General features: G+C 32.4%; 1 protein-coding gene across 8 annotated transcripts in view; it reads left to right on the top strand.

Moving 5' to 3' along the window:
- Positions 1–22,884, top strand: part of GRIK2 (glutamate ionotropic receptor kainate type subunit 2) — a 700,667-nt gene that overhangs the window by 411,113 nt on the left and 266,670 nt on the right. For all 8 annotated transcript variants that reach the window (XR_012433589.1, XM_005552268.4, XM_074037392.1 and 5 more), the window contains 2 exons: positions 8,875–9,018; positions 11,613–11,720. Coding sequence is in view for 7 of the 8 variants with exons in the window: in XM_005552268.4 (XP_005552325.3) it covers positions 8,875–9,018; positions 11,613–11,720 (252 nt within the window). In the remaining variant the exon portion in view is untranslated. The remainder of the gene's footprint in view (positions 1–8,874; positions 9,019–11,612; positions 11,721–22,884) is intronic.

The following is a 22,884-nucleotide window of genomic DNA, read 5'->3' as shown; positions in this document are numbered from 1 at the left end:
TGGTTCCACATGAATTTTAGAAGTTTTTTTTTTTTTTCCTATTTCTGTGAAGAATGTCATGATATATTGGTGGGAATTGTATTGAATCTGTAGATTGCTTTGGGTAGCATGGCCATTTTTACAACATTAATCCTTCCAATACATGATCATGGTCTTTTCATCTGCCTGTGTCATCTTCAATTTCTTTAATCAGTTTTTTTGTAGGTTTCATTGTAGAGTTCCTCATCTTCTTAGTAAAATTTATTCCTAAGGTCTTTTACTTTTTGTTGGTATTGTAAATGAGATTACCTTCTTGATTTTTTGACTGGTTAGTTATTTGTGTATTAAAAAATGGCTGATTTTTGTATGTTGATTTTGTGTTCTACAACTTTACTGAATATGCCAGATAGAGTTTTTGCTGGAGTCTTTAGGTTTTTTAAAAATACTAGATCATGTCACCTGCAAAAAGGGACAATTTGACTTCCTTTTTTTTGGTCCCAGTTTCAATGTTCTTTCTTTCTCTTGTCTGATTGCTCTGAGTAGGACTTTCAGTACTATGTTGAATAGGTGTTGTAAAAGTGGGCATCATTGTCTGGTTCCAGTTTTTAGAGGAAAGGATTTCAGCTTTTTCTCATACATTATGTTATTTGTAGGTGTGTCATATATGGCCTGTATTACACTGAAGCATGTTCCTTTTATGCTTAGTTTGTTGAGTTTCTATTATGAAGGAATGTTGAATTTTATCAAATACTTTTCTGTGTCTATTGAGATCACATGATTTTTACCCTTTATTCTATTGGTGTGATGTATTACATTTATTGTTTTATTACATTTATTGTTGAACCATCCTTGAGCTCCTGGAATAAATTCCACTTGATCATGTTGTAGTACCTTTTGGATGTACTGTAGAATTTAGCTTGCTAGTATTTTATTGAGAATTTTTGGATCTATGTTCATCAGGGATGTTTGGCTGTGAACATAGATACAAAACATAGATGTTCACCCATTGTTGTTGCTGTTTTGTCCTTGTCTGGTTTTGGTATAATACTGGCCTCATAAAATGAGTTAGGAAGAATTATCTCCTCTTGTTTTTTAACAGGTAGTTTGAGTAGAGTTGGTGTTAATTCTTCTTTAAAAGCTAGGTAGAATATGGCAGTGAAGTCATCTGGTACTGGGCTTTTCTTTTATGGAAGCCATTTTATTATTGATTTAATTTTGTTACTCTTATTAGCCTGTTCAGGTTTTCTACTTCTTTCTAATTCAGTGTTGTTAGGTTGTGTGTGTCTAAAAATTTATCCATTTCCTATAAATTTTTGAGTTTGTTAGTATATAGTTTTTCATAATAGTCTTTTAGGATTTTTTTGTATTTCAGTGTTATCTATTGTAATGTCATTTTTTAAGTTCTGATTTTGTTTATTTGGGTCTTTTATCTTTTTTTCTTGGCTAGTTTAACTAGAAGTTTGTCAATTTTTTTTAAAAGACTTTTCATTTCAATAATCCTTGGTATTATTTTTTAAGTCTCTATTTCATTTAGTTCAGTTCTGATCTTTATTACTTTTTTCTTCTACTAATACTAGGTTTAATTTGTTCTTTCTTTTCTAGTTCCTTGAGGTATATCATTAGGTTATTTTAAATCTTTATAGTTTCTTGATGTACACACATATTGCTATAAACTTCCCTCTTAACACTGCTTTTGCTGTATCCCATATGTTTTGGTATGTTGTGTTTCCATTTTTATTTGTTTCAAGAAATTTTTAGATTTTCTGCTTAATTTACTCCATGACCTAATGGTCTTTCAGAGTATGCTGTTTAGTATCCATATATTTGTAGTTTCAAGAATTTTTCTTGTTACTGATTTCTATTTTTTTGTTTATTGTGGTCTGATAAGACATTTGATATGATTTCCACTTTTAAAAGTTTGTGGAAACAAACTCTGTCTCTCTTTAGATCAAATACAATTTGTTTTATATATCTAGGTGCCCTGCTGCTGGGTGCATAAATATTGAGAAATGTTGTCCTCTTGCTGAATTGATCCCTTTGTCTTTATATAATGACCTGGTTTGTCTCTTTGTACTGTTTTTTTGACTTAAAGTCTGTTTTATTTGATATAAGTATAGCTATTCCAGCTCACTTTTGGCTTTCATTTGTATAGAATACTTGTTTTTCATTCCTTTACTTTCTGTCTATATGTGTCTTTATAAGCGAGATGAATTTCTTGTAGGCAGTATATAGTTGCATCATTAAAAAAATCCATTCAGCTAGTCATATCTTTCAAATGGACACCTTATTATGTTTGTATATTAAAGGTTATTATTAATATGTGAGGACTTATTCTCATCATTTTTTGTTTTTGATTGTTTTGTTTATCCTTTGTTCCCTTCTTTCTCTCTTATTGTTTATCATTGTGGTTTAGTGGTTTTCTGTAGTGGTTCCAGAATTTGGTTCTTTTATATAATGTCTATCTCTTTATTGAAATTTTCACTCATATCCTGATTTTTTTTTTCTTTGTATTGTTTTCCTGTGTTCTCTGTGTCTCATTGAGCTTCTTTGGTATAATTATTTTCAGTCTTTTTTCGGGCATTTCATAGATCTGTTTTTCACTGAATCTTTTACTGGAGAATTATTGTGCTCCTTTAGAGGTGTTGTACTTCCTTGATTGTTTATTTCTTGTGTCCTTTTTTGTCCTTATGTTGATATCTACACATCTTGTCATCTTGTATAATAGTTGCTTGTTTCAATTTTTTTTTTTTTTTTTTTTTTTGAGATAGAGTCTCACTTTGTCAACCAGTCTGGATTGCAGTGGGGCTATCTTGGCTGATTGCAATTTCCACCTCCCGGGTTCAAGCCATTCTCCTGCCTTAGCCTCACAAGTAGCTGGAATTACAGGCCCACAGCTACTATGTCCTGCTAACTTTTGTATTTTTAGTAGAGACCAGGTTTCATCATGTTGTTTAAGCTGGACTCAAACACCTGACTTCAGGTGATCCACCCACCTTGGCCTCCCAAAGTGTTGGAATTACAGGTGTAAGCCACTTGGCCAGCTTTTTTCAATTATTTTGAGTGGGTTTTCATAAGGGAAAATTTTTCCTATGGATTTATCTGTGGTATTGGTGGAGGAGGCACTTTAGCTTTGATTCTAGGGTTAGCAGTAGCGTAGTTTTCATATGATTTTTACAGCATCAGTGGTGTCTATGATTTCCTCAGTTTCTTAGACTGTGATTGTTAGTGGAGACTGGGTTGAGATTTTACTGGGTATAGGCGTGCCAGGTAGTTCAGTCCTCAGGCTCAGTGGTGTTATCGATGGGCTAAGTGTGCCTGTCTTTAGGCTCCTGTGTGGCATACAAGGGCACCCTGTGTGGCATACAAGGGCACTGGTGTTACTGGGTCCAGGAGGGCCAATTGTTGGGCCTCCAGGAAGCTTGCTTGGGTTCAGTAGTGGCAGCAGTGGGCATGTGTGTGGTGAATTCCTGGGCCCCTAAGCAATGTGCATGGCATGAGAAATAGCAGTAGTGATGGTGGGACACCCGTGGGCTCCCAGGCATCAAATACTGGTGTTAGCAGTGCCTGCAACAGACTGGATGGTCCAGTCCCCAGGAGGAGTGCACAGACACCAACAGTGGTGAACGAGGCAGGGCTGTTCTCAGCTCTCTGGATGGCATGCTTGGGTACTTTGTGGATAGTGCCAGGGGTATGGGCCTGCCCTTAGCGTCCCCTGATGGTTGTATGGGAATAGGCCGTGGTGAGTCGGACAGGGCGATCTCCATGCCCCAGGTATAATAACATATTTCTTTTTTACAAATATATATTTACCAATTTTCTATAATCTCTACCTTTTCTTATTTTGCAGTGCCTTTTCATTATGTAAATATTTATGAACAAATTATATAGAGATCTGTGCATTCAAGTGCTAGTTGACATTTGTTATATTGTGTAACTACAAAACCACCTTCACTACTTTGCTTATTAACTGTAGAGTGCTGAGTGAGAAACCCAGAGAAAAGGATATAAACTTTGGACAGACTATATGGATTAAATCCAGCTCTACCTGTATATACTATGGTTTGTTTTTTGAGTTACTTAACTACTGACTGCCTTGCTTTCCTATTTGATACAAACTTGATGGGATTGCACCTGAATAATGGTTATGGAAATTAAAGGAATTAATTTAAGGAGAGTGCCTCACACACAGATATTGAATGAATATTGGCTATTAATATTATTAATAGAAGACAAATTTTCACATATTCGTGAGAATAAGAGAAGCCACATTTTTGTGAGCATTCTTGTGAGAATAAGAGAAATCATATTTTTGAAGCACTAGAATTTTCTCACAATTTTTCAAAGGAAGAATTTATAGATACACAATTTTACAAAGAAGACAATAGTTTAATCTGACAAGATATTAAATATGAACAGAAAAATAAACTGCACACTATCACAAAAACAATTAGTCTAAAATTAAAACAAAAAAGTACTCCAAACTGAAGAACATATAATAGAAAGTATTTTTTCATGTGTCTGTTGGCTGTATGAATGTCTTCTTTTGAGAAATGTCTGCATGTCCTTTGCCCACTTTTTGATGGGGTTGTTTGTTTTTTTCTTGTAAATTTGTTTGAGTTCTTTGTAGGTTCTGGATATTAGCCCTTTGTCAGATGAGTAGATTGCAAAAATTTTTTCCCATTCTGTAGGTTGCCTGTTCACTCTGATGGTAGTGTCTTTTGCTGTGCAGAAGCTCTTTAGTTTAATGAGATCCCATTTGTCAATTTTGGCTTTTGCTGCCGTTGCTTTTGGTGTTTTAGACATGAAATCTTTGCCCATGCCTATGTCCTGAATGGTACTACCTAGGTTTTCCTCTAGGATTTTTATGGTATTAGGTCTAACATTTAAGTCTCTAATCCATCTTGAATTAATTTTCGTATAAGGAGTAAGGAAAGGATCCAGTTTCAGCTTTCTACTTATGGCTAGCCAATTTTCCCAGCACCATTTATTAAATAGGGAATCCTTTCCCCATTTCTTGTTTCTCTCAGGTTTGTCAAAGATCAAATGGCTGTAGATGTGTGGTATTATTTCTGAGGACTCTGTTCTGTTCCATTGGTCTATATCTCTGTTTTGGTACCAGTACCATGCTGTTTTGGTTACTGTAGCCTTGTAGTATAGTTTGAAGTCAGGTAGCGTGATGCCTCCAGCTTTGTTCTTTTGACTTAGGATTGTCTTGGAGATGCGGGCTCTTTTTTGGTTCCATATGAACTTTAAAGCAGTTTTTTCCAATTCTGTGAAGAAACTCATTGGTAGCTTGATGGGGATGGCATTGAATCTATAAATAACCTTGGGCAGTATGGCCATTTTCACGATATTGATTCTTCCTATCCATGAGCATGGTATGTTCTTCCATTTGTTTGTGTCCTCTTTTATTTCACTGAGCAGTGGTTTGTAGAAAGTATTTCAGAAGTTCTGTTTATTGATTTATAAGTAAAGATATTTTAAACTGGGAAATCCAGAAGTAGTTTGATCAGCAACTTTTAAAGTACTTGTACCTTTTTCTCAAGGATTTATATTTTATTGTTACAGACAGTCATCTTACCATTTTGCCCAGACTGGGCTCAAACGTCAGGGCTCAAGTGATCCTCCTACCTTACCCTTCCAAATAGCTGGGCTACAGGTGTGTGCCACTGTACCCAGCTATATTTATCTTGTAGTTTAATAATATTGTCTAATTTTTATAATTGCATTTAAAATAACAGATTTCAAAGAGTTTTATTATCAACTACTGTGTCCCTCATCATGAAATTGAAACTCTATACCAGAAAAGATTTTTAAATTTTTAATTAGGCAGAATTATTTTCTAGCATTGTCATATTAAATAAGGTTACTACTCTAGGATTTTTATGTATGTCCTGTAAGATTATCTATATGTCAATAAGTCATGAAAAGCTATCTTCATGAAAACTTGGAATTAGAAATATTATATATTTTATTCTTTTAGTTATTTTTTGCATAAATAGATTAAAATTTTTACCTTGGCAATAACTGCTATGGTATTTGTAATCTTCCTCGTACATTACACATTAATGTTAAAAACTGTGGAAAATAAATACGAAATAAAAATTTTACTCATGATTATTTCACAAGAGTTAAATATTATTAATTTATTGTGTTTTCCTGTTGTTTATATAGTATGTAGTGGTGACTCAAAAGCATTCCTGAACAGAGAGGGTCGGCTTCTCCACTTGTTAGCTGTGATTTTAATTAGTTCTTCACTTCTCCCAACCTTGGTTTTGTTATTTATAAAATGTGAACAATAGGTTTTTTATTATACTGTTACTCAGAGAATAAAGTAAATACATTAATTACTCACATATATAAGTATATATACATGCATATTTTAGATATTCAATTTATAAATATGTATATTGCTTTATAAAGTAATACTTTATATTACTCTATAAAAATATATTATTTATAAATATATATATAATATTTATAAAGTCAATATATATTTATGCTGTATTTCTAGCATAAACCATTATATATATGCTTTTTAATGTATATATTATATAATAGTTTATATATTATGTATAAAATAATGTTTATATATTATAATGGTTTTATATATTATATATTACATACTATATATAATATATTATATACTTCTATATTATATATAATACATGAAATTGTTATTTATATATAAAACCATTATGTATTATATATAAAACCATTATGTATATTATATATAAAATCATTATTTATACATTGCTATATATAATGATTTATGCTGGAAATACAGTTCTGCATAATCTAAATCTAATTTAACACAACACCATTTAAGATGTATTTAATTTCCGTCTAGTTAAGTATTTTTCAAAACTGATTTTTTAGTGCTTATATAAGAAAACATTGTGAATTTATTTAGAAATTTCCCTATTTTGGTCATTCAGTAGATTTCCATTCTCTTTTTTTTTCTAAAAGAACCCAGTGGATATGTTGCCTTTGTTCTTATCTCTGATTTTCTTAATGTTAAATCCAGAAAGAGGAATTACTGGGTTAAAATAAACATAAATATTTTTAAGACTCTCTTATATTTTATGCTGCAAAATTACCCTTCCTGTTGACAGTGATATATTTTAAACACTCAAAATATATCTTCCTAATTCTGGTGATAATTTTTGTGACCACCCGTGTAATATATGTAATATGTCCTCTGAATGTTATCTCGGGTCAAAGACAAGTATCAGTCAAATCTTCAGGCTCAGGATATATGCCTCTATGAACTCCACTACTAGTTTTCACTACGTATCCTTCAGGGTACGTGAAAATAGTCAGTAAAATTTATAAAATGAGGGTTAGGAATCTGAGTTATTTTCCCCAGAGATTTATGAACGATAAAATAATATTATTATGTTCTCTTATTGCATTGTGCTCTTTAGCTATCTTCCATTTTGTGTGATATAGCTCCTTAGGATCCATTTGTTTGAAAGCTACTGTGTATACTCATTTTGTATTGTGGCAAATGCTGTAATCTACAGGGTTCCTATTCATTTTGGAATTCATTTCACAGCTCACTAATTGTGTGAATGAGAAGAGAAAATATATGCTTTTATTCTAAAGCATGCCAAGCAGATGGCCAAAGTTCATTGCTAGGAGTACTGTCAGTGTGGCTGTCTTCTTTAGGTAGTAAGCCTGGCATCGATCTGTCAAACACAATGTGAGGGTCCATTTAACACAGCACTTGACAATCACTGAGCCTCTGTTTTGTTATGACTTATAAACATTTTATTTTTGTATCGTCAACCTCCAAAGTGGTTGGTCATTTGAGCAGGTGCAAACACAGTAGAATTCATATTCGTTTTACTTGAGAAGCCAAATGAACTTTTATTCATATGGAAATCTTGGGGAAAGGAAACAGTACAAGAGATTAAGCTTAGCTTCTTGAAAAGCGAGTAATACAGCTATTGAGATTCAAAACTACCATCGTTTCTGAGATTGAAACTTTTTTAAGTTTTTGAGTTGAAGAAAAAGATCAGGGTTTATATCTTTTTAAAGCTAAAAGATTAAAACAATGAAAGAATTTAAGGTTTTAAGTAAATCTCCCTTAAAATCTTTGTTTCTTCCTATAAAAGGAAACTGTTTACTTACTTTTATATACAATATGTAATTTATATGACCATTAAAAATGTTAGCAATGTACTCATTGTGTGTGTGTGTGTGTGTGTGTGTGTGTGTGTCTAGTGAGACAGAGTAAGAAGCAGAGAGAGTCACTAAAAGGAAATAAAGCCTGTCTTCATACATTTCCTACTTCAACGGCAATACTAGGACTATATGTAATTGGGTTATTTCAGGAAAAGGAGGATAGGTCAAATTTTCTTATGGAGCTGATGGAGTAATGTGATCATAATGACTTGTTTAAGAGAACGAGAGCATGTTAAAGATAATGTTTTCAGGCCGGGCGTGGTGGCTCAAGCCTGTAATCCCAGCACTTTGGGAGGCCGAGACGGGCGGATCAAGAGGGCAGGAGATCGAGACCATCCTGGCTAACGCGGTGAAACCCCGTCTCTACTAAAAAATACAAAAAAACTAGCCGGGCGAGGTGGCGGGCGCCTGTAGTCCCAGCTACTCGGGAGGCTGAGGCAGGAGAATGGCGTGAACCCGGGAGGCGGAGCTTGCAGTGAGCTGAGATCCGGCCACTGCACTCCAGCCTGGGCGACAGAGAGAGACTCCGTCTCAAAAAAAAAAAAAAAAAAAAAAAAAAAAAAAAGATAATGTTTTCTTCTTTATACAAAGAAAAATGGTATATATATATTTCCCTTACCTCTTCCCTCTCCCTCCTTGCAAACCATCTACCACAGGTTCTACAAGTTATATTGACTATACATTTCCCTTTCCCTTGCTTTTCAGACTGATGCTGCTCTAATGTATGATGCTGTGCATGTGGTGTCTGTGGCCGTCCAACAGTTTCCCCAGATGACAGTCAGTTCCTTGCAGTGTAATCGACATAAACCCTGGCGCTTCGGGACTCGCTTTATGAGTCTAATTAAAGAGGTATGTCAGGAGAAGAACATCTGCCTTGTCTCTTTTGTTGTCAAGCTGAATGAAGTGAGATTATTGTGGTTTTTCTAGCAAGTGACCTTTTACTTTATGTTTAATTTAAATTTTCTCTCTGACTCCAAATAAGCAAAATTAACATTTTTACTAAACAATACCAAATGAAAGGTGGGGGGAATCCCATTAGAAACAAAATATCTGTCAAAGTATCTATGAGGGTTAACCTTTACCTTTCTGAATCTTTATATTTATTACTTTTCCTTTATGTAGAGATATAGATTAATAAAAGAATACTTATATTTTAGGCAACAAAATATAAAATGCATTTTTAATATAAATGTCATTTGCACTACAGTAAAATTATACCTAATTTGTGAGGCTTCAAATATAGTTATTTAGATTAATTGTTCCTAAATATGTCTAGTTATTTAAATTATATTAACAGTTAACAAAAATAGAATATATGAATTAATCAAAGTGCAAAATTTACTCCATATTATATAATGCAACCATTCTTATTACCACATATCATTTCTGATTATGTCTGTTACAGATCAAGCATATTCATAGTGAGAAAAAGAAACATTTTGAAGATCATATGTACCTACAAATATACGTCCATATATATACAAATACATATACATATATATTTTTCCTGTCATAAGAGAAAGTCCTTTGTTAGCTTAGAATACTTTTCATATATGAAAGTTTAACTGAGCCTTAATCTTTGCAATGAGATATCACAGGTATTATTACCATATGAGATTTTTTTATTAATGGCTTAAAATAAATCATCAGTTCATCTTGTAATAAATTATTCATCATGAAAATAAAAGTGCAAATAGGATCATAATTAAGTATCTCTGAATATCCATGAATTTTCTTTGTCTAATTCTTATCAAACTCTCAGGTAGATGAATTTATAATAGTTTCCGAATAATATGCAGTTTATTAGTTGCCCATATTCTAACATTTACTTCTGGTTTAAAACTGAGCCTTAGTGAGCTGCAGACATAGTCCACAGGTCTGGTGAGATGAAGAATTGATTTTTCTGAACTCAGCACTAGATTATTGAAACCATGACATGTGTCAAGCAGACCGAAAAGAAGCAGTTGTGTGACGTTCCCCATTGTATTTATTGTAGGGTGTAATTGAGAATCTTGTCCACTAAATCACACAGTGTCCCCCTTATGAGGACCAACAGGAGAAATTTCTCTCAGGTCTCAGTGCCAGGAAAAGCTTTCTCCTGAGCAGCTGGTATGTCTTAAATTATAGACCCTGTATATTGTGTTTTTATCATATTTTCTTCTTTGTTTTGGTTGCTAGGCAGTTCAGAAGTAAATTTGTGATAAAATTATTTGTGCAACTTCACCTGGTATACATTTCTTTATGCTCTCTCTACCCCAGATTTGTTCTACTGTTTTACACTTCTATTCCTGTACTTCTTGATCTTTTTGTTGACTTTTATACTATTATCCATTTTTGTTAGTCACTTGAAATTTTTTCTTTGGAAGACGTTAGGCTAGAAATATTTTTTTCTTCCTTATTGCAAACCAGTGAACACATGTTTAACTATAGCAAAGACATGTTGCAGTATGTTTATGAATATATATTATAATTTTTCTATTTCATTTGTAACTTGTTAGCTGAAAACTATTTGAGAATCCTGCACATAAGTATCCAAATACCATGTGGAGCCTAAGACATTCAGTAATATTAATTTCAAATCCTTATTGAAATATTACTCTTAATCTACTGATATTTACTTCTTTGGGGTCTTGTTTATATTATTTTAAACATTTTAGTTGTGAGTATACATTTTATAATTTAAAATTTCTGTATTTAACTAGTTTTTCCTAAGCTATTTGCAAATTACAAACAATGGAAAACATCTAATTGTGGTTCTATAACCAACAGAATGGGAAAATTTTTACATTAAAAAAGTCCAGGTATTTACTCACCTTTTAGGGTTGAACATATTATATAGCTAGATTATTATATTCCCATCTCCTTCTACATGACGTATATCTTGATATGAAGTAATTATAATACATTTCCCCTGCTCTTACTTAGGGGAAAGTAAAGGAGTAAGTTAATTATTCTCTGGGGAATGTATATAATTGAGTTAGTATAACATAGCTTTTCCTGGATTTGGTTTCTCTTATTGTAATAAGTTTCTTTTCATATTATTATGAATTTGGTAGTGGGATTTTATAACAGTAGTTCTATCTGTATTTGCCAGTGAGATCTTTAATGTGTCATACACCATAAAAAGTAACTAAATTCTTCTTACTTTACTAAAAGAGGTATACTACTTACAACATAATAATAGAGTCTCTCATAGACAGAAAATTATAACTGGAAAATGCATTTTATAAAATGAAAAATTTATAATATATTTTCTACTGAAACTAAGATAATTTATGTAGAAAAACATTTTTCAAATTTCAGAGGAAAATTAAAATATTTTAAAAATCTCTAGCAATGTCAACTATGAAAAATAATGAATATAAGGTTCCTACTTTTATGAAAAAATATTTATTCCATCTTTCTTCACTTATTTATTATCTTTTTTTTTTCTATTCCCATAGGCACATTGGGAAGGCCTCACAGGCAGAATAACTTTCAACAAAACCAATGGCTTGCGAACAGATTTTGATTTGGATGTGATCAGTCTCAAGGAAGAAGGTCTAGAAAAGGTATTTCAGTCAGCTTATTTGCTGTAATTACTAAATGAAACATATCTCAAAGAAGACAGAAATATTCTCTGCTGTAGTCACATTTCATTGACATTTAACTTTAGTAACTCTAAAAATAAATATTTAATTCATTATATTGAACATAATAATTGACAATTAGGATTCAAGGATAAAGGGTATCTTAAGTCAATTTTATATTTTATTTTCTAACTAGAGGTTTTCTGATGCATATAATCTTTGAAATGCATATAATGTTAATTAGTCTTAAGGTTTAATATAGCAATTAGAGAATATGAGAATATTTGGTTTAATATGGGTCTTTATACATGCAGCTTATAATCACTTGTGGTTATATAGACTTTCCAACTTGGAGCAAGCTATTAAAAAATTAAATATAAAAGTGTTTCCATTGTTTGAGTCATATTTAAGTGAAATATTTGAATTAATGTATGCACAGTAAATATGGCATATATATAAATGTAGCACACTACACTGGATCTATCTTACTTGATTCTATTGCTAGGGATTGTGGTAAAGCACCCAAAGAATTTGGGTATGTGCATACTTAATGAATACTTTAGTGTGAATTTTCTTAAATACATAATGTATATATTTAGATATTTTTCTGTTAGATTCATTGATAATTGATGAGATATTAAATCTTATTAAATCTTTTTAGATATTATCTAGATATTATTAAATCTTATTAGATCTTATTAAAATAAGAACTTGAGAAAAATTATATGTGACTGAGATAATATTGCTTTGAAGATAGTAAGCTATCTTATAGTTTACCTAGCAATGAAACATGGAGCTTTAGTTCTAGATAGAAACTGAAGAGGAAAGCTGAGACCTAAGAAGGGCTTTTTTAGCCTGCAAGATAACAGCACATTTGAATGCTGATTCAAATCATCCAGGAGAGAGTAAAACTACATTTTTGATAATGTCCCCAAGACAGTTTAAGTACATTATGACCAACTGCTGATTCAAATTGATGTAACTGTTACCTCCTGCCATTGAGGATTTCAAAGTGTACACTTTGTCAAGACCATGAAAAGTCAGGAATATTTTATAATAAACTGGAACCCAAGTATTCATGAGACAGTCCCTTCCTAACTATCTCACTCTTAAGATAAGAAAATTAGTCTGTGTCCAAGACTGGAGTTGATAATGGTGGAGTTCCGTAAGCTCTTAAGGAGTTTATCTTATTGTTTACTGGAGATGTTATTACCGTATTTATTTATTTATGAAATATCCAAATCACTAGGAGGAACTTGGACCATTGCTGACATTTCAGTACATCTGCATAAAAATGGCAATGCTCTTCATATTACCATAGATACATTCCTGTCTTGAATTCAAAATAAATAAAACATTACAAAGTTTTCTCTGTGCTCCATTGTGGCTTATAGATACGCCTGAATATAATGATTATCAAGTACATATGATGATTTATCACACTGATAAATGAGGTAAACCAGTATGAGTTTTGCAGGTTGCTCTGCAATTTCATAAATATTTTTTGTATTCTTTTCTAAAATCTGAAAATTCATTTTGCTGAATTAATTATGTGCAGTACTTATCCTCAAGGGGCTTTTCATGTACAGTGATAAGGTAATGCATATTTGTAAATGAATACAATAGAAAGCTATATGTTTTAAGCTTTCAAAAGTCCAATACAAATATAATTTCTGATAAAAAGTATAATTAATCAAGAGTCATAGTCAATTGAGTACTTAGAATTAGCTTTTAAGTATGTTGAATTATTGATTGTTAGACATTCAGTCATTTTAGAAGGAAGTAACAGCATGAGGAAACACAAACATAGCGTTTGATTTTATCATTATACACATACACATACACACAGTGGAAGAGGGAGATAAAGCTAAAATGCTAGATTTTAGTCATAACATAAATACCATGTTCAGGATATTTGCAGGATATTAGAATACAGTGCGAGTTTAAAGAAAGAATAGTCCTGAAGGCTATGGGTTACTTGGGAAGATAATATAGTTTAGAATAATTTGACTATGAGACATGGATGTAAAACCATTCTAACAGGAAGTGGAGATGAGTAAACAGTTTGTGATTGAAGGCATTAACTGAACCATCAACAATGCTGTTAGTTCAAAGACAAGCAAAGCATTTGGACTATGTTTTTAAGGAGAAATGGAGGAGCCAGGTAGGAAAATGGGGGATACCAGGGATAAAAGCATAACTCAAAGATTGGAAAATGAATTACCAAGTAGGATAATTACTAGTAGAAAGGAATTGGCATAAACCTTCCCCTGAAAAGACAGATAAGGTACTGAGGATGGGTGGAGGTAAGTTAAAGAGAAAGGGAACAAAAAGTTCACATGAAATGTTTTCAATATCCTTGAAAATTTGTACATGAACTCATCAGCTAAAGGACAGAGACAAAGTTTAGTCAGTTCTTAAGAAAAATTGAAAATTCCATTTTGACAGACTTGATTTTGACTTAGAAGGAACAAAGTGCTGCTAAGTAGCAAAAGGTCCTAATTTTAAATTTAATAGAATGGTTAAGAGCTCAAGGTCTAGATTCAGAGAGATTTGGGCTCAAATTCTCACTCTGCCCTTTACTTTTTATGGACAAATTTATTAATCTCTCTAAAACATGGGGTCTTATGAATCATGAGACAATAGTAGTTATCTGCCTCATGAAGACTGAGCGTTATTGACTTGATTTTTTTCCCCCTGGAAAGTACAGTTACCAGCTCATTGATGGAAAAGGCAGCATCCCTACCTTGATAGAATTCACAGTTTAGAAGGGTCAATAGATGGTTATCCAAGAGGCTTGATTTTCAGTTCCAATTCCATCAAAACTAAGTGTGTGAACTTCATCCTGCCACCTAACTTGTCTGTGTCAAATTTCTCATCTTAAAAAAAAAAAGTGGAGTGCAAAGGGCTGCCCTCTTGGATAGTCTGAAGTAAGAATACTATGGCCTCTAAAAGAACCCAGAAGTAACATCTTGAAATATATTAAGGCTAGAAATTTTAATTGTTAAAGTTAACAATTATATTCTATCATGACTGAGAGACAAAAATGAAGAAGGAAAACATGTAATGTGCTAGCTTTATCCCTCTTCTCATGCCCATTGCCTTTTTTTCATTCTCATTCTGTCTTGGTCATCTTAGACCACTTCATTTAGTAGATTAATCCTCTAACAAATATGGAAGAATGTCTGTCTTATGCCCTCAAGAAGGTTATAATCTAGTAGAGGAAACCTGCCAATGATAAATAGACTCATTAGATGTATAAAATTATAAGACTTGGAAGTAATAAGTGCTGAAAAGTAGGTTATTTTGTTTTATGTCACTGACATGATAGATTTTACATAATGTTCAGAAACATGAACTTTAGGATTAAAACAGTTAATAGGAAGGAAGCCCATATTTCTGTTTTTTACAACTGTGGAACAGATAAACCAGGAAGAAATGAGTATACTTCTAATGAATGGGAAAAGGTGGGCCATGCTCAAGTGTCTGAGCCTGGAGTGGAGATGGGCATCCTTTCTACTTAGATAGTGTCCATAGATCAAATGAATTCTTTCTACTCTATTGTAGCAGAAGCCTTAATTGGAACCCAGCCCAATTCACTGTGGTCCCAAAAAGATCACCGTTACTATATATACAGCCAGTCGCTTCTGTCCAAACAAGCTCTCTGAGACCGTGGCAGTGCCTTCAATGGAGGAGGGGAGGGCAAGAAGGGGAAAAAACAGTAGGTGCTACTACAGACTTTGTCTAGCTCAGGCAATACTTTTGCTTATGAGAGGCTGATATTGAGCACTCAAGAACAGGAAAAGGAAAACAGAATAAATGATTTTCCAAGCTTGAATTCTTCTGGTCAGTCCAAAGATCGTATAGTGTATTCTACTTTCAAAATATGTTTAGAATCCATTCATCTCTCACCACATCCATTGCTGAATCATAAGGGTGGTACCTTTCAACTGTACAGCTACACTGGAATTCCCACAAGTCTCTCTGTTCAACTCTCTTATAATCCATTCCCTAAACCACAGCAGCCAGACAGATATTTTTAAAAGAAAATTGACCCATGTCATCCCTTTGTTTAAATGCCTTCATAGGTTCCGATTGTATTTTGAATAAAGTCCAAAGCACCAGTGACTTCTCATCATGTTCTCAGATATTTTCTTATGCCCTACCTACAGAGGGTTTTTTTTTTTTTTTTTTTTTTTTTTTCCATTTCCTCAAGAAAACAAAGTTTTCTTATCACTTTGGCATAGAGTAGTAGAAACATTTTTCCCAGCCAGGAATATCCATTCCCAGTGTCTTTGCCTGGAGAACTTTCACTCATCCTGGTGGTATCATCTTGAATATTACTTCCTTGGATAGGCCTCCTCTAAGTCTCTAATCAAGTTTAAATTTTTCCTAATGCTCTGCCCTTTTTCATTTCTGACTCTATCAAAGTCCGCAATTATTTATTCATGTAAACTTTATAAAAGGGCTATCTCCCTAGCCAGAGTGCAAGACCTACTAGATGGAAAATATATGCTCCCTTTTCCACTATTATATATTAAGGCTTTGCAAAGTATCCCTTGTCTTGAGGACAAAGTATGTACTTAAGAAATATTTGTTGACTGTTGAATGAATAAAGGATCTTTATGGAAATTATGAGATACTTCACATAGAACGCTTACTCAAGTGTCTGATGCAGAGTTATTTTTTCCTATAGCACAGTTTGTTGCTTTTCCTAGCTTTGCTCTGTACCTCCAACATGAGAACAAGGAAAGACAATAGTCAAGGGGTCAGTGGGTTGGGGTCATGGGTCAATGTTTCAAGTGGGTAAAGGATTTAGATTGCAGAACGTCACCCTGAAGTCTGAAATTGTAAGGATCCACATTGCTTCAGTGTCAAACCTGGCCCCATTCATAGCGCAATTAAAAACTCCAGTTTTTCTTATGCCCTACCTACAGAGGGTTTTTGTTTGTTTGTTTGTTTCCTCAAGAAAACAAAGTTTTCTTATCACTTTGGCATAGAGTAATATAGTTTTCCCAGCCAGGAATATCCATTCCCAGTGCCTTTGCCTGTAGAACTCTTACTCATCCTGGTGATATCATCTTGAATATTACTTCCTTAGATAGGCCTTCCAGTATTACATTAAACAGTAATAATAAATATTCTATTTATAAATATTCCTTTTTTGTCCTTATGAGTTAATAGTATGGAAATAAAAAAAAGCCCACCCAAATGAGAACAAGCAGAAGTTACTATTCAGAACTTACTACGGGAAGGGAGGCAGCCATCATCACTTGCATTAAACTGGGGTTCAAAGGCAAGCAGGGGAGTGGAAAAGTTTTATAGTGGAAAGAAATGAAGACCTCAGCTGTGCTGTGATTGGAGATTGCTGGCATGAGGAAACTGGATTTGGTCTAACTAAGCAAGGCACCTGGATAATGGGTTTGGGGGGCATATTTGACTTTCTCTGGCTGATCCTGATTTGGAGGGTGGCAAAAAATTGGAAAACTGGAAGTAATAGGATGAATCCTGATTGTTTTGGGTAGATTGCTGGCTGAGATTGTGTTTGGCTTCCTGAGATGCTCACTCCAGAGCTTCTGGGTCAAACTTTGTCATCACACATGGTTTGGTCATTGTCTATTTGTGTATTCAGTCTGTGAGTGGAATTACTGAAGTAATTTGGAGGGAGAAGAATAGCAAACATATAAAGAATCAGGAAAAATTTACTTGTGAGGAAATACAAAAACATCATCACCAACAATAAATTTTTGTTTTGTTTTTGTTGTTTAGAATATGTAACCAGGATGTAACTTATTGTTGGAAATGGTTTATCCTTACTGTTCAGTCACCTGAAGCTTAGCTATGTGCTTGGGAAAGACCAGCTTCAGAGGGAAGAAAACACAAAACTGATGGCGTAAGATGTTACAGAAATACTCTTAGACTATAACTTCGAAAGGATGCCATTTACAGCAAACAGAGTTGGAAGGGTTCCACACAAAATGCGTTTAGACTGAATTGATGACATTATATAAAATAGTGGAATTTCATTGCAAGATGAGCTACCTAGAAGCCATTTTTGGGAAAACAACCACTTAAATTTAGAAAAGAATTTCCAATAGGAAACTGTAATGCAATAATAAAATCCCTGAATCTTAACTCATGATTGAATTTTCTTATAAACTCTCCTATGTAACCACAGAGTACTTCATGTGTTTCACAAGAGAAAAAATCAATCTTTTACTGTTACACTTTCTTGGTTATTCAAAATAATTTTTATTTTACTACAGAGTATTTGTTTCTGAGTACAGATGTAAATTAATATTATTCTTGTGTACTTCTCTTATCCTTTTTCTAGCATCAAAGTTTGCCATTCTGATTATTTTGTTGATATTCTCCTGTGTGATATTTAAATGAAAATAGACATTGGAGAACAGAATTCGTTATCTCCTCAGCAGATAAGGCTCTAATAAGCCATTATTAAAATTGACTTTATGTATTAATATTATATTAACTTTGAAAAATAGAAAAGATAAAACTGATAAATTTCTTTGGACAGAAATAGTGCTGAGGGACCTTGAAGCATTTGGGACTATAAAAAATAATCACAGTGTGTTTGCCTCAGCATAGGTTTGTAATAAATCAGCTTCTAATTTTGTATCCTTTGGGAAAATCTTTAAAAAATACAAAAAGACATTTTATGAAATATATGTCAATTTCTATAGTTAATAGTATAAATATAAAAATAATATGTACATGTCTAAATAGTATTTATAAATAATATAAAGCAATATATTTCACATTTACACATCTCTAAAAGGTATACATTTGTCATATTTCACTTTCATGTGAAGCTTCATTTTAACTTTTAACACTTACACTTCTTAAATATTTACTGCTTGCACCTAGCAGTCTAGAGACTAGTATCAGTAAACCATAGGCTTTTTGCTAAAACTCAACTATCTTAATAATATATGAGGAGGATAAGAATTAGTAGTGAAACCCTCCCTGCCTGCCTGAGTTTATAGACATATGTGTTCTAGAATTAGAACATGTTTCAAAGTGCTTTTTGAATATTTTTTGTAAAATATGTATTTTGAAGAAAAAGTGGTTATTTCTACAGAAATCTTTACTATTGACCTTTCTTTTACTTGTTGAATCCTCATTAAACTTCCTATGAAAAAGGTGTCTGAATGGAATTTACAATCTTCAAAACTTATCTAAATCTGAAAATCTACCTTAGATAGGTGAGAGCTGTATTGATTATAGATTTCTAGATACCGGATGCATGGCAGTTTTTATCTTCCTCTCTTTGCTGGCATTTGGTACATATACTTAGTCCCCATGGAAACAATGACCCCCAACTTGTCCAGGAACTGAGATTTATCTTGCCTTCCTGTAAGCAACGCTAATGGTGGTGTTAACTAGTAATCTTTAAATAAGTCAAAAAGTGATGTTTGCTTCTCAAAAGCAAAAATACTTGCTGGGCAGGATCCAAGCCTATTGCCTTGCTTTGGAGATGTTAGCCATTTAATTTGTCTAACTCTTATATAGAATTCAGTATAAGCCCTGTCTCAGAACTGTGCCGACATTTTTGTGTGTCAGTGTGTATAGTTATCATTTTGCTTGGTAACTTTACACTTTCAGGACGGTAACATATTTCAGAAAACTATTTATGGATGATGTTTATGTTTAGAAATCAATTAGATTGCCTTATTTGAGGTCACAAATTTATTGTTTTGGTTACCAAAATGTCTTATTTTGGCCCACCAATGAATAGTAAATGTTGACTTTTTTTCTTTTAACCACTAAATTTGAATTAACATATATATAAATAAGTTACAATTATGAGATATATATATAATGTTGTAATTGATTGATTTGATTTCAAATCAAATCAAATCTGAACTACATTTTTATCTGTGGAAAAAATGGCTTTTAACTGAATGTTATCGTATTTTCATATTTGGGAACATTTAATTCACTGATTCGAACATTATTTAAAAAATCAAAATCACCACCTGTCTGTTAACTCTTTAATTGTGCTTAGCGTTAAATTGCCCTAAACTAAAATAAAAATCCTAAATGAGAAAAATCAGTGTTTAGATTATTAATTCCTTTCCATGAGATGATTATATACTTACTGATTTATTATACTCATATTAGCACTGTGGTTCTCAAATGGTAAAATCTCAGATCCTATGCACACTAGTTGAGAGTTTCAGGATACTGATTACTAAAGTGTTCTTTGTCCTATCCTTATAGGCCAATTAACTTATATCTGAAGGTCAGCCAATTCTCAGACAATTGCTCTGGACTCTAAATTCTAGCTGGCAGGAAGCACATAGGCTTTGCTGTAAAATATTTCTTTTTGTTTTTCCAGAGCTCAGGTGCCAATGTTTAAGTGCTCTCTTTTCAACACGTAGTTCAATGGAAGTAAACCGTTATTAAACTTTGATGTCAAGGGTTATTAGACAGTAATGCAACTAACTATCTCTACTTTTTATTTAACTATTTAGCATTTGAAGGGGTGAAGTAAGCAAAACAAAAGTCTCTAATTTCCCACTAATAGTGATAAAACTACTCTGTTGAAAAAAATCTCTGTACCCCAAATTCATGCATTGTATTGGATTGAGCAACCTGGGTTTTCAGAAATAATAGGTTTATAAATTAATAGAGAAATAAACAATCCACTAATTCAGTCAATTGCAGGACATATTCATCTTTCATACGTAAATCAGCATTTAATATAAATCTCTTATGCTTTCTATTTCTCAATTCTCTCAAACAGTACTATTGGGGCGTCATTTTTTTTCTAAGAGAAATAGTCAATATACTTCAAGGAAAACTATACTTTGTGGGCCACATGGTTGGGGGCAACTCATTACTGGAAAGAAATTTCTTTAAGCAAACATATTCTGAGATGGAGAGTCCGCATTGTGCTAAGACTGTTAGAAACACATGTACAGTGTGGTTTCTCATTATCATCACACAGGCTCTCTTCGGAGAATTATGGCTTATATTCTTTATTCAAGGCTGACACATTCTCCTGACATTAAGTCAAAACAATGTACAAGCAAATAACTCTTTTTCTTTTTTACATTGTTGTCTAATGGAAAACTATATTGATTCTTTTTCCGTCTACCAACATCCAGTGAATATTTTGTTAGTCAATGCCAGGAAGATAGTATAAAGAGAATTTTGATAGATTTGTATCAGGTATTTTTTAGTGGAGAATTTAAATTATTTCTTACTTTAAAATAAGTTTAACTTTATTTGGAACTAGTATTTTAAAAACTACCTGGGAATGTTTATTTTATTCTTACTTAAAAAACTTTCTTGTATACATATCAAACAGATTATTACCATAAATTTCATAGAAAATAAGAAACATGTCACAATGATTTGGCATACATAAAACAGAGCTAACCTGCATCTTTAGAAGAAATGATAAGATGCTAATTTCAGAGGTTAACAATTATATAGCCCAATAGAGGAAATAGTAACGTTTTTTGGATTTAAAGTAGTAATATAAGTTACAAAACAAAATTTGTACTGAGAAAACTGTCAACAAAATAAATAAACAATAAAGGATCAACTAATTAATTAGATAAATAATTTAAAAATTATTGTAAAAACTGTTCTTTTTCTACCTAAAAAAAAAAATACACAGAAACCAAAGAAAAAATATACTTATAAAACAAAATTACATGAAGAATTTATACATTCCTGAAAAACAAAACCTATAGTGTGCAATATTTATTTAAAATACTTATAAAATATAATTTGGAAAAATTGAAATGCATAGTAAAGGTATGTGGCATAATATTTCAAACACTAAATATGATATTGAGATAGATCTTAAACAAAACATTAATAATAACTTAAAAAGAGAATAATAAAATATGGAAAACAAAATATGTAATTATAAAAGAATAGACACATAATGTATGTTCAACATTTGCCAAATGAATGAATGATATTGGAATGTCAACCAAAAATTCTGAAAGTTTTTATCATGGAGTAATTCACTCACTTACTCTATTTATTTATTCAATAACTATTCATTGGATATTTATTATATAATTTAAAGACTGATGAAATGTTTCGTTTTGTCAAGGGACTTAGAGTCTAACACAGCAGTATCAATAAAAATGAAATATAACTTGGATTCAAAGCAATACATAAGTGGCATTTCTGAGATGACAAAAATAAAACATTTATTTCTGTTCAATAAATATGATTATTTATGTTCAATAAATAAAACATTTACTGGTTATATTTATGTAACCAATACATTCAGAGATCTCACATATAAAGCCCATAGGATGTCCTATATTCAAAGGCCTTGGGGTAAAAAGATGAGTATGCCAGTCTCCATCCATAGGGAATTTACTTTTTACTAGACAGAGGTAAGTAAGTAATTAAAATATAATGTGATACTTATTGTAGTAAGTAAGAGCAATCCTAAGTTGCTCTGTGTGGAAGCGCAATAAAAGATCATCCATTGCTGCCCAGAGGAGGAACTGTGTTATCTATATTTTGAAACAGTGATTAAGGTATATGCATAAGGTAGTGAAAGGGAAAGAGTAGTTCTATAGAAGACATGAGGATGCAAATAATTGAGAACTACAAGATGCAACAAAGTCTATGTTCAGAAAATGGAGAAATGCATTATATTTCTGACAATTTAAGAAAAGAACTATTATTTCTCTACTCAGTTTTTAGGTAACATATTTTGCAAAAAAATCATATATACCTGGTATACACATCCATATATAACATATACATAAATGCTATGTATGCATATACATAAATGTACTGTATATATAGATACATGCATACATCTACATATACATATGTAAACATCTACATACATACACACACACACACACACAAACACACACACACACACACATACACACATATGTACTGGTTGAGATTTAATATTTCCAAATGATAATAACGAAGAGTTTCAAGAAAAAATATTCACCAACAATGAAATACATGTGAGGTAGCTATCAGCCTTTTTAAGCAACATTAAATTAATACTAGAGAAAAATAAATAAATAAAACTTAGCTCTGAAGGAAGACAGCTCTGATACAATAGGTCTTCATTTAGCTAAGTTTTCATTATATAAGAAGGTAGCAAAAATACCTTTAAATCTCC

Source organism: Macaca fascicularis, chromosome 4, assembly GCF_037993035.2.
Source record: "Macaca fascicularis isolate 582-1 chromosome 4, T2T-MFA8v1.1".
Classification (NCBI taxonomy): domain Eukaryota; kingdom Metazoa; phylum Chordata; class Mammalia; order Primates; family Cercopithecidae; genus Macaca; species Macaca fascicularis.
This window is presented reverse-complemented; position numbering and strand designations above follow the sequence as displayed.